Raw genomic sequence first — 13666 nt, 5'->3', positions numbered from 1 at the left:
CACAATGTATCACGACTCTTTTTGCATTGCCGGCAAAGGGGTGGGCACGGCTTCAGTATGATGAAACCAGCCCGCAGGCCAGCTGAGAAAAAATTGATCTGTGCTCAGAAAAATGTCCATGGAAAGGACCCACAAGGGATAGCAAATGGAACTACCAAACTAAATAATATTTTGGCTTGTTAGATAACTGGACAAGGATGCCACTGAGATAGAAAGCAGCCAAAATGTTTTTATTTTATTTTTTTACTTTTATTCCCCATTTTATTGTTATTTATTTTAAAAGTATATAAGAAATATTTGATACAAACAGAAAAAGAGGTTTAGATAATGAACGATGGGTGAATAAACAATAATTCTGAAATATTATAAAACCAATATAATCCAATGCATCATTAGAAGCTTATGATAATGCAAGATATTTTAGATCTGTTTTCTAATCAAAGCCTACATGTCCCTCTAGAGCAGGGATAAGCAACCATGGCTCTTTTATGACTCTTGGACTTCAACTTCCAGAATTCTGGAAGTTGAAGTCCACAAGTCATAAAAGAGCCAAGGTTGCCTATCCCTGCTCTAGAGCTTTAGTCTAAAAATGTTGGTTAACACAGTTCAAATAATAAAAAAGACTGTAAATAGTAAACCCATATATTAAATCAACACTATAAATTATACATCGGGTTAAGATATAAACCCTAACACATTTATTTTAGATGTGGCATGATCCCATGTATTATATTGTAGTCCAAAAATGGTTTCCAATAATATTATATTCTACATCAGATTTAGTTCTTAAATATTAGATTATTCTAGACATTAAGACATATTCCAACAATTTAATTATCCATTCTCCCAAGGAGGAAATCAGAGACCTTTTCCAATGAAAGCATCATAATGTTTTTATGAAGTACTGTATTATGTGGAGATAATCAATACAGATCTATTATATCTGCCAACTCTCCTGATTTTGCTAGGATGATTCCATTCTTCAAATATTTGTTTGCTGTTGTTGTTATGGCCCTTTCAATCCATTTGATGGTTACAGGAATAAATTTAGCTAATTTTCTTGGAAATATTTTTCAGAACTATCTTGCTAGTATCTTCTTCCAATGACCAAGACAGAATGAGAGCTTTTGTTTTTGCGCCTAAGGCAAGATTGGAAATTTTCCAGTTTCTAGTCCAGCACTTGTAGCCAATGTTTGTCCTGCAGCAAATCATATCCCAATAAAATCCCAGATTCTTTGCATCTCAAACTCCTCCATACCAAAATGACATATACGATCACATCCCCAACATACTGTTAATACCATCATATTCTTTCTAATGTACATTTATCCACAATACATTAAGCAACTAAGGAGACATCACGTTTCTTTGCTTTACTCTCTATTCAGAGTTGAAAACAAAACATTCAGCATTCCTGATGCACAATCTTCCATCATTGACTACACTTAATCAGCAACCAACTTTGAATTCTGTATTCACTCACAACCTTCCATAATTCAAACCTATTCGCTTGTCATATGTTTTCTGTAAATCGACAAGCATACAATGAGTTTCCTTTTTAATGTTCACCCATTTTTCAGTGTTGGATTGATGGAGGGCAGGGCAGGGAGCCAAGTTCAAGTCTATGCTCTGCCAGAGAGGTTCCTTGGATGAGTCTTTCTCAGACCAAACTACCTTCCAGGATTTTTTAAAGAGAAAAATAGAAAAAGAAGCTGTTCTATACCTCCTTGCGCTCCTGAATTAAGTCAAGATATAAATCTAATAAATAAACAAAAGGGGAACAGTAACAGCATTCTTCCAATCATCAAGAACAAATGTAGTTTTCCCACATGTTAAGTCACACGTAAGCAACTTCATAAATAAGTCACATTCATAGTTTAACATTTTCTCTAGTTACATATGTGAGTAGATAAATAGATACCAATTTTGTGAGAAGGTAACAGTGCTCTGTTACATGCTGGCCACATGTCCGCAGAAATGTCTTTGACAGTGCTAGCTCAATGGTTTTGAAATGGAGATGCTCCCCTATAGTGAGCAATGACTAGTGGAGTAAAATCCGCAGGGACTTCTTTACCTTTATCTTACCTAGTTACATCTGCATCCTATCAAATGACCCTTTTAATCTTAGTCTTTCTTATTCACTTGCGATTATATTATTGTAACTAAAGATACGTAATGATAGCAATGTTCCAGTATTTGAGAGGAGGGGATCAACTTATTTTCCAAAGCACCAGAGGGCAGGACAAGCAACAATGGATGGAAACTAATCAAGGAGAGAAGCAACCTGGAATTAAGGAGGAACTTCCTAAAAGTGAGGACAATTAAACAGTGGAATCTTCAGTGCTTTCAGAAGTTGTGGGTGCTCCATCAATGGAGGTTTTTAAGAAGAGACTGAACAGCCATTTGTCTGAAATGGTATAGGGTCTCCTGCTTGAGTAGGAGGCTGGACTAGAAGACCTTGAAGATCCCTTCCAGCTCTATTCTGATTGACTGAGCCAGTTTGATGTAGTGTGAAGGTGCTGGCCTAAAAAAACAAGAGATTGTGAGTTATATTCCTGCTTTGGAAATGAGAACCAATTGGCTAATCTAGTAGTCACTATCTCTCAGCCTAACCCATCTCACAGAATCATTGTAGGGAAAATGGAAGGAGAACGGAGTAGAGTATTAGGTATGCTGGATGCCTTGAGTTATTTGTAAAAATAATAAAGGTGGGATAAAAAAATCAAATAAATAAAATAAACTTTTATGTATGAATAGTCTTATTCTTAAATGACATGATTGAAATAAAGATATTTTCCTAAGCAGATAGTTTTCTTATCCATTCTTGGGTCTTTGAATGGCCTAATTCTGTCCTTTCTCATCTCATTTCCAGTCCATCATGTCATTGAACAGAATAATTTTTCAGAATGTTCCCTGAACCTCATATCTTGTTCTTTTATTATCACCATTAACAGGACCATAAAAGGCATCTTTCACCAACTAATAAATCCTACTTTCAGATGTCTGAACAACAATTGTGATGACACCAACTCACAGTTCCTGACATTTAGCCCTTTCATTGATTAAATAAATCTACACTTCCACTTCTTTGTGACTATTCATCAATTATACTCTGAAAGATCAGACAACCTTCATTCATTTTATTGTGCTGTATTTGTAATAGATTGTTCCTATTTCATCCTTCTTTTTTCTGTTAGTTTCAATAACACATATCTTTTCCCTTTCTTTTCATTAATTAACAGGCACTGTTGCAAAGAGATTTAGGGGGAAAAAATGAGAAAAGGAAAAGGAAAAATTCTGCACCAGTCTGAGCGGCTGCGGAAATCAGGAGGAATATATGTGTATACACACACACACACACACACACACACACACACACACACACATACAGAGAGAGAGAGTCTTGGAATATAATGCAGTGCTAGAATAGCTAAGATACTGCTCAGACTCCCAGGTTTCTGAGAGAGGAGCCAAGATTGAGGAAGACACAGACCATCCATAGGGGTGAGAAGAGATTTTTTTTCTATATATATATGTGTGTGTGTATGTTTTGGGGGGATGTTTCTGGGATGGTATTTGTGTATTGTACGTAAATTTTGGGGAGGTAATTTGCTAGCTGCCATATACTGTACGTGTGAACTCTGCCTATGGAGTATGAAGATGGGAAAACTGCCCATTTGGGACTGAAGTGAGGTCTGGTGTGAACTTCTGGGATGGTATTACGCATTTGTGCATGGAGCCTAGGTGAGGAGGTTGAAGAAGAAATGTGAGCATAGATAAGGTGACCAACTTTTTTACAACAAAAAGGAGGACACGAATAAATTGAAGAAAAAAATATTGTAAATAAAAGAAACATTGTATTTATTGCAACAATAATACAGAATACACTATAATATGATCAATGCATAATAAAAACATTTGTAACAATAACATTTTATATTGTAATTATGCTTACATGCCTATTAATTATTTAAATGAGTACTTTTCCATTGAATGAATATTTTTTGTCAATGTATCATCTTCTAACAATATATTGGAAATATCTGAACAAGAAATATCCTTCATATTGAATTTTACGGCAAGTGCTGCAGCTAGAGTATCAACATTCAATCTCGATTTCTCACTTGTCCAAAAATCTACACGGCTGGACTGCATGGGTGTGGGCGGCAGAGGCAGGTGTTGTGAGCCAGGCGCTCCAGGATGGCCACGTAGATGCACAGGGTGAAGTGGTGGTAGCGCAGGTCAGCACTGCGTAGACCACCAGCTGGTGCAGCCCATGGAAGGTCAACTGCCCCCGCGCCCCCGCCCACAGCCGCCCCGCCAGCACCGCTGCCCTGCCGTGGAGAGCCGGCCCTGCGGCTCGCAAAGCACCAGCCGAGCCAGCTCCGGCCCAGAGCCGCCCCCCAGCACCACCGTCCCCCCTGCGCATCCCCGTAGAGCCGGCCCCACGGCTCGCAAAGGCAAAGCACCAGCTGCTCCGGCCCTGCACCTGTCCCCCCAGCACCACTGCCCACCCTGCGCATCCCTATAGAGCTGGCCCCGTGGCTCGCAAAGCACCAGCCACGCTGGCTCGGCCCTGCAGCCACCCCCCAGCACCACCGCCTACCCTGTGCATCCCCATGTAGAACTGAACAGGGAACATCAAGAGAAACTTACCACTCCAGTCTCCTCCAGCTATCTGAGGAAATAAGTAAGAGATGGTGTAGTTGGGTAGCAGTGAGGGGTGCAAAGTTCCTGCAACTTGCATGTGCAAAGTTGCCGCCTGGGTTTTGGCGCACGCAGCAGCAATTCCTATTGGCTTTTGAAAGCCAATAAGGAGAGTAGCACAGCTCAGGCAAAAGTTAAAAAAAACCATCAAAAAAAGGTCCCGGAACGCCTTCTGGGCGTCCTATGAGGAAAAAAAAGCCCTGCAGATAAGTCTTCAAATATAGAAAAAGAGGACATTTAGGAGAACATTTTCGAGGGAGGACAGAACTCACAAAAGGAGGACTGTCCTCCCAAAAGGAGGACGGTATGTGGAAAAGGAGGACATTTAGGAGGACACTTTTTGAGAGAGGACAGAACTCAAAAAAGGAGGACTGTCCTCCCAAAAGGAGGACGGTTGATCACCTTAGCATAGACAGACTTTGGCATGTTTCTTTTGACTGTTATTGTTTTGCTTTCGGGTTGGCATATTGTCTACGTGTTAATTGTTGTCTTTTGTTTTGATGCCATTCTGTAAGTCAGTTGTATCATTTTTATTTTAATGATATTAAATTTAGCAGTTGAAGAGACGGGGTAACATATGGTAGAAAGTCCTTGATATAATTTTGCTTCTCTTTATGTGTAATTGTTAACTAATGAGCAGAACAAAACAAAAAGCAAAAACAAAAAAAAGATCAATCTCTTGGACTTCAAATGGCATGTCCTAGTTTGTACAGTAGGTTGATCTTTAAGAGAAGCTTAATCTTCTTGTAGCTGATCTTCTTGGTATCCAGAAAAGCAGACACTGATCAGTAACAATTAGATTTTTTTTTAAAAAAAGCTTAGGGTTTCAAGGCTAAAACTAGGTATTATGTGGCTTATTCTTTAAAAACAGTATTTGGAACATATTAACTTTGGAGTGGAAACAAGCTTCCTTCTTACAATTTAGGAGGCAACTTTTTATGTATTATATTGTTTATATACATCTTCGTTTTACAGCTATCTTTGTAAAGGAACCACACTTCTTATAGGAACAAACAAAGCAAAAAATAAACAAATAAGTGGCGTTTCTGTCCTTCTTCTAACTTTACATTCATTAATCCATAGTCTTGTGTTGGTTTTTGTTTTTTTCTGTGGTGCCTTCTCTTGGCTTTGTCTCTTTTTCAGTCTTTTTCAGAAGTGGCAAGCGTAGAGGCAAGCATTGGGCACCCAAATATTTTGCAGCTTTCTTTCTACTATTGTTTTCATAATTCCTAGTCATCTTATTGGCTAGAGAGAGGAAAGGAAAGGAAAGGAAAGGAGAGGGGAGGGGAGGGGAGGAGAGAGAGGAGAGGAGAGGAGAGGAGAGAGAGGAGAGGAGAGGAGAGGAGAGGAGAGGAGAGGAGAGGAGAGGAGAGGAGAGGAAAGGAAAGGAATCCCTGTGGATATTACTGTAGTTGTTGCTGACTATAGGGAGTAGCTCCCATCTCCATTTCAAGGCCATGAGCCAGCACTGTCCGAAGATGTTTCTGTGGTCATGTGGTCAGCATGACACTGTTTCCTCCCACCAAACTGGTATTTATTTATCTACTCACATTTGCATGCTTTCGAACTGCTACATGGGCAGGAGCTAGGCAAAGATGGGCACTCATCTCATCATATGTCACTCAGGTCTCAAATCAGGCTGTCAGCTTTCCAGTCAACAAGCCCAGCATCCTAACTGCTGAACCATCACACTGCCCAAAGTTAATGATAACTGGAGTTTTAAATACACCTGGAAGTTACTTACCACCACTAAGTTATAATACATCTTTTTATTCTTGACTGATATATCAGCTGAAAATATATGTCTGTGTCTATATTACCTGTAGCTATGTCTAAATAACCAAAACAAATGGAAGTGGACTGTGATATACTTGTATAGCCATCCATTTGGGCTGATGCTATCATAGCTCAAATAAGACAATTTCCATCATCCTTAAATAGGTTTTATTTGGTGGTCTGTGTTAAGAAGAAACCTTCTTAGTCCAGCTTGACTGCTAGTATCCCTCTGGAATTGATGATGATGATGATGATGATGATGATGATGATGATGATGATCTTACATTAAAAGGGAAAATTCAGAAGCTTTTCTTTCACCAGAACTCACATATTTAAAATGATCTTAGTTAAACTAAACAATTCCAGAAATCTTTTCGACCAATGATTTATGTGTTCCTCTTTTCCTACAATGGGTAAATGTGCCCTTAAGCTCTTCAACTCCAGATTTCATTTTAGCTCTTATACTTCTAACTGTATGGGTATGTTTGTGTGTGCACATATCTGTGTCTATATGTACATACCTCAACACATACAGTTCTTACTTAAGTGTCCAAGCTGATAATTAGCAATATATTTGCACAGATAATTTCTGTGCATTATATTTTTCAGAGGAGGAGAAGAAACACTAATCACAAGAACTATCACTGGTTTAAATAAGTGGCATGACTGAAACCATCTGAAACTTACTAATGATGATATTATCCAAGGGATGCTCTGAATACAAAACATCCTTCCTGGAAAATGGATTGATCCCATCTATAGATGTTCATTGATTTCCTAGGAGAATTAGATTTAAAAGCATTATTTGGGCCAAGAGGCATCATGCATTCCTCTTGTGCTGGGTTTTCCATGGACTGTCTTTAGTTTTGCTCCCAAATCATTTTCCAGGTTTGTCTGAAATAACCACTGCAGTCAGATCTTTTTCTGAGTTACAGATCTGTGTGATTATACTACATTCAAAAGATCCATTCAGAATGCTTTCTTTACTTTTTATTCTTTTTTCCCCCCTACAGCTCCTAGATTGTTTTGTGATTCCAGTTGTGATCTTACTTTCTTGGTTCTTCCTCCTGGTGCGATACAAAGCAGTGCACTTCATCGGGATTGTGGTTTGCATTCTGGGCATGGGTTGCATGGCAGGAACAGATGTGCTTGTTGGAAGACAGCAAGGAGCAGGTACGTTTTTGCAGATTGGAAGGAAATGTGGTTTTTATTGTTGTTACTAAGTTCCCTGATAATGTCTGCATGTGGAAACATGGCAGCTTGAGAAAATAATGGATTTCCTAATGATGTCAGAAGTGGCCCTAAGGATCTTGCTAAACTATTTTTACCAGCATCTCTCACTATTGTGCATGTTGGCTGAGACCACTGTGGGAATCCTATGATACCTGGAGTTCCAAGCAGCAGAAACTTTGCCCCATTTTTTTTTTTTTTTTTTTTTGTGAGCCACAGTTCACTTTATAATATGTGTGGAATGACTTCCTGAGGTAGCATGGCTCTGTGACAGTGGTGGTGAACCTATAGCACAGGTGTCAGAGGCGGCACTCAGAGTCCTCTCTGTGGGCATGCGCGCCGTTGCCCCAGTCCTAGGCCTTCAGCAGGGTTTTATAAAACCTTTTCGCTTTAGGCCTCTGCCGCCGTGTGCAAAAAAAAAAGGTTCAATCAATGAGTCAATTTCAACTTCTCGCGGGAAAAAAAAATCTTGCAAAGTTGGAATTGATTGATTGAACTTTTTAGTCTCACCCAGTCTGCCGTTACCACCACAGCCACGCCCATCCAATGGGCAACACCCACCCAATTGGCCACACCCAGCCAATGGGCCACACCCATTCAGCACCCGACAATGCATAAGTGGGTTTGGGTTGCAGTTTGGGCACTCGGTCTCTAAAAGGTTCGCCATCGCTGCTCTATGATATAACTTCCATGTACGTGGATTGAATACCTTTGCCTGCAGAGAGGAAGACTCAGACATGGTAACCAAAACTCTTTTGTCTAAAACTCACAAAGAATGTTTCTGAATGGAATGAAGTATAACTTCTAATAGCAAATTGTGATTTATTTATTTTTTTACAATCCTTTTGCTCCTAGGAGAAAATAAGCTTATAGGTGATCTTCTAGTACTAGGTGGGGCCACTCTCTATGGCATCTCCAATGTCTGCGAGGAGTACATCGTACGAAATCTGAGTAGGGTGGAGTTCCTAGGGATGATTGGACTCTTTGGTTCCTTCTTCAGTGGAATTCAGCTGTAAGTAAAGAGAGGCATCTACTCCATACTGTTGCATGGAAATAGAGGACATTCCACAGCCATCTTCTCTCATGTTCCATGCATTGACTCTCTTAACAACTGTGGCATTTGCTTAACAACTGTATTTAGCTAACCCCTACAGCAAAAAAAAGTTTTTCAAATTAGACTAGTCACATGGGTGCCTCAACTAATGAACTTCATAACTTACGACAGAAAATCTGGGCTTCATTATGGTTGCAAATTGAGGACTATAATTTGCTCCATTTCCAAGGGGTTAAAAAGTGAGTCTGGTCTGGACACTGTGCTGTGACACTTCTATCTATCATAACAGATTATGGGCATGCGTTTTCATCATCTTTCCCTGTACAATCAATATGGAAAAGATTAACTTCTTAAGTAATACTGAGGATTTCAGTCCTTTTATTTTAATATCTTTTTTTGGTACTTTCATCCCAACATCAAGACAAAACTATAATCTATTTGTCTCCAGTGATAACATTAATATGAGGCTTCTTTCTATGAGGAATGTATTTGTTTCTTTCTATTCTCCCCACAGCATTAAGAAAACTGTATTAATACTATCAGAAAAACTGATAGAAGATAATATATAAACAGACATTAAACTTGGGCAATCGTGTAATGTTTGTTACAATTGCTAATACACCATTATAACTAGACATTGTTTTGATGTACTATCTGGAATGTTTCTGTGAGGAAAAAGATTCCTTCTACATTATTCTCTTCACTCACAGATGAGGCTACTCCCGCCCTTACACATCCCTGAATTGTGTGTTAGTAACTCTCATTACTTTGCTAATTACATTTCAAATATAGAGAGAAAGTAAGAGCTATTTGTATAAATCTGGTGTTAATTAACACATGCATGAGATTTCCTCTGTTTTAACAATATACTTATTTACCTCATTTTATGGAAATAATTGGAAATAATTAGAATTTCCTTTATCAATTATTTCTTTATTTTTCCCTCCAGTGCCATAATGGAACACAAAGAATTGTTAAAAGTTCCCTGGGACTGGCAAATAGGTAAGACTGGAACTTGTTTTACTATTGGTTATTGTTCGAAAAATAAATGTTTGAGATTATAGGCATTGCTGAAATGACAGTGGTGGTAACATCTTTGTTTAGCTCCACATGGGCCTAAAAATAACATAAGGGGAATTCACCTTTTTTGCAGCCTATATTGAATTCAGCTGAAGTTGAAAAATTTGTAAATATTAGCTGGGTTCATCAAGCTTGCTTACACTGGGTTTTCTAAATCATAGTTTATAGTTTAGTATCATGTGGCAACCACATCATTGACAGGTGTTTGGTTTGAACTGTAAAAAGGGCAACTAGTTAAATTTGCATTCCCATCAGTGAACAATACTGAAATATTTTTGGATGTGCAAATTACCGTGGTAGGCAGTAATGGCTTTGTGTGGCACATAAGCCAGCCATAGTTTATAGTTTAATTTCATTATTTGGTCCACTCCCATTACTTTGCCCTGTTTATGATGATGGGCAAATTGAAAGCAAAGCAAATAGAAATTGAGAGAATGTGGGTTTTTTTCACATTTCTTAGTGGGATAGGCAAGAGAGATCTTGTCTTCGTTTCTAAGAATTGGCTAGATGTGCTCTGTTGGTCACTTCTTCTTTCTCTTTTCTCTTTCTTGATTTAAAAAAAAAAAAAACCAGTCTGGTGTGTGTGTTTTTAACTTAAAACAAGAGGGGGAAAAAAACTTAAAATGAAGAGGAGATAGAACTCTCTACTTGGCAACCTCCTGTTTCTCCCCACCGCTTTGGATTCTTTAAAAAAAAATTTTTTTACACCTTGTACAAGAATTGGAAAAATGTGTGGGAGGAGGCTGTACTAGGGGGTGCAATCTTTGTATTGATACAAATATTTTTTTTTCATCTGTATACACCATTTCTGTGCTCAGCAAACAGTTTCCTCTTGAAGGATCATTACTTAAGTACTACAGCAGTGGTGGCAAACCTATGGCACGTGTGCCGGAGGCGGCACTCAGAGCCCTCTCTGTGGGCACATGCACTGTTGCCCCAGCCCCACCTCTCCCCACGGCCCCCTTCTCATCAGCAGCCCCCCTGGAGGGGAGTCACCCCTGGGCACAGACCACGTGGAGCAGCACAGCCAAGCACATGGCAGCTAGGCAGCGGGGACAAGACTCCGCCCTCACGCCCTGTCACACACAGATGCTGCAGGGCACGCGCGGAGGGCATGGCTGCCACCACGCTGCTGGGCCGCCTGGGCGATCTACTGTGGTGGGCTGTGGAGGTGATGGGTGGCCTTGCGGGGGCAGAGCGGGTGGGGCGCGGAGCGGGTGGGGCATGGAGCAGGGGTGTTTTTTGGGCACTCAGTCTCTAAAAGGTTTGCCATCACTGTACTACAGTAATGGTGGCATTTGATATTACCTGCATTAGAAGGCTACAAATGCCAGTTAATGCAGAAAGGCACGTTGAGCCCAACTGCACTTATAATCAGGAATAAGGGAGGTCATATGCTCAGTAAGCCTCAACAGCTCCTTTCCAAGTGAATATCAACAGCAGCAGGTTGGAGAGCTCCTTAAGCTGACTGGTTACAGAGGCAATAGCTGAGGAGTGCAGTTATAAATGACACAGTCGACCATTGCTCCCATTGGGCCTTCCCTCATCATTTCCTCTAATTAGCCCCAAACCTTAATGAAACTGTGCACATCTGCTGTTACACTCAGTTGCAAAAATCTTCCTGTTTTTTTTTCTCCCCAATATGGTTCCTCAATTGAACGCAGATCAATGTAAAGCATGACTGGTCTTTTTGATTAAGCAGTTGAGATTTTTACAAGGCTTCTGGGACTCGTTTCCCTTTTAGGAAGAAATGGGAGAAATATGTTTGGTGGTGTGAATTAACTAATCACCAGCAGCGGTGTGGTTTCTGAGGCAAAGACCCTCCAGCTTCACCAGTCTGTAAACAGGTAGCCTCTGAAGCACATTTTGCTACTGTTCAATTAGTAAAAGCAGATGTTTTGTTAGAGCAGAGAGCACTTGATTTTGGATTCCATTTGCGCGTTACACTAAATCAATGAGATGCAACCTTTTCTGGGCTAAGAGTGAACAGAACTGGGATAAAAATTAAAGTCAAGTTTATTTTATTTACATGTATCACAAGGGTATCCATGACTGGCCAGGAGAATTCTGGGCATTGAAGTCTGCAAGTCTTAAAAAAGAAACTGTCAAATGCCCAGGAAATAGAGAGATTTGGACAGTTCAAATGAGTACAAAGATTTATTGCAAGCTTAAGCTCCCCACAAGAACCTTGCCAACTGAATGTTAAGGGAATTGTGAGGGAGATAAGAGAGGCATTCAAGGTGGGCTGGACTTAGATCTCTTGCGGGGGTACAGGGACTTGTGACTTATGACGTGTTTGACCCTTCCTTCGAGCTCAGCCTGGTCATCTCCTACATAAACTAATATTTTGGAGAGTTTTATTTTTTTAACTAAGTATGCCTGGTGTGTCTTCTTTTTTTCCTTTTCCTTTTATTCTGGTTTATATTATGTCTTTTGGTTACATCATGTATTTTGGCTGGGCAGTTAATGATTATTTTTTCATTAGTGTTTTTAGTCATGCAATGGATGAAGCTTCCAAAGAAATATTGGATTGCAGTTGGATAGAAATACAATAAAAAAAAATGGAGCAGGAAAATATTGAGAACTTAAATAAAGAAATCCAGGGAAGTCATGGTGATGAAAAATGATATTATATTATGACATCATTATGCAAATGACATGAATTGCATAACACATATGAAGTCATTCACCTTTTTTTGCAGACACGAATAAGCCAAAGCTTGCTTTGTGTGTTTTTATGAGTGTGTGCATTACACTCAGTCATGGCTTGGCATAATGTCTGGGCCTAGCTTATGACTGTCAAAACAGAGTAATTATGTTTTTTGTATGCTACAGATCAGGCAACAGAACAATTCTGACCTGTAAGGGTTCTGCAGACCTTGCCAAGGATCTAGACTCAGAATTCCACAAAAAAACAACCTTCTCTACTCAGTTTTGCTAGCCTCTCACCTATTTCCATCACAAAAGATGCACCCAAGAGTCTTTGCAAAAGCTCAGTGGTTTTCTTTGAAGCTAAGAAATAATGGAATATAGTGTGTGAGGGAGAAGTTTAACTGTTCTGTCCCAAAAATCTCCCCACCCCACCCCACTCCCCAGTGTACATTAAGTGCTGAATATGTACTGTGTACTACTAGAAGATGGATGGCTGCATTTTAATAGTAGCCATTAGTTCCACTAGTACCTCGATCTTTAAACCAAGGGGAAAGTAACTCTTAAGGAAAAGAAAAAAAAAGAATCTTAACCCTGCTGTAAATAGACTTTTATATGTCCAAGGTCCTAAAAGTAATTACATTCCCTTAGTAAATTTATAGTATATTTGTTCTGGAGCCGTCTTCAAGAAAAATTGATATGAGATTGTGACATAAATCACACAGGGAAAGAAACAATATTTGCCTACTTATACAGATAGAACCAATTCGATCTAGTTGTCAAGACCCCAGGCTATAAACCAGGAGACTGGGACTTCTAATCCTGCTTTAGGCATGAAAGCCAGCTGGGTGACTTTGTGCCAGTCACTGTCTCATGGCCCAATGCACCTCACAGGATTGTTGCTGTGGGGAAAATAGGAGGAGGAAGTGGGATTAGGTATATTTGCCACCTTGACTTATTCATTAAAACAATAAAGGCTGGATATAAATAAATAAAGGGGAGATGTTGCCTCTCATTAATCCCTTTTTTGTTGCTAATTCTTGTGAATAACTTTGCTTTTGAATTTCTGTGGTTTTTTTACATTTAGTTCTAAATTTGGGAATATTGTTATTTTTGTGAATATAGTACATACAATCGCTTTACAATGATTATCATTCTTGTAGTAATATT

At 39.4% G+C, this 13666-nt stretch overlaps 1 protein-coding gene across 1 annotated transcript in view; it reads left to right on the top strand.

The window, feature by feature from the left end:
- The window catches only part of SLC35F1 (solute carrier family 35 member F1), a 224554-nt gene that overhangs the window by 188612 nt on the left and 22276 nt on the right, over positions 1-13666 (top strand). Inside the window, 3 exon segments of the mRNA XM_039355479.1 lie at positions 7497-7656; positions 8569-8725; positions 9717-9769. Coding sequence (XP_039211413.1) covers positions 7497-7656; positions 8569-8725; positions 9717-9769 — 370 coding nt within the window.

The sequence above is a fragment of the Crotalus tigris genome, unplaced genomic scaffold, assembly GCF_016545835.1.
Source record: "Crotalus tigris isolate CLP2741 ecotype Arizona unplaced genomic scaffold, ASM1654583v1 scf7180000018691.1937549, whole genome shotgun sequence".
NCBI lineage: Eukaryota > Metazoa > Chordata > Lepidosauria > Squamata > Viperidae > Crotalus > Crotalus tigris.
The sequence above is the reverse complement of the archived record's forward strand: the minus strand, read 5'-3'. Positions and strand labels throughout refer to the sequence as shown.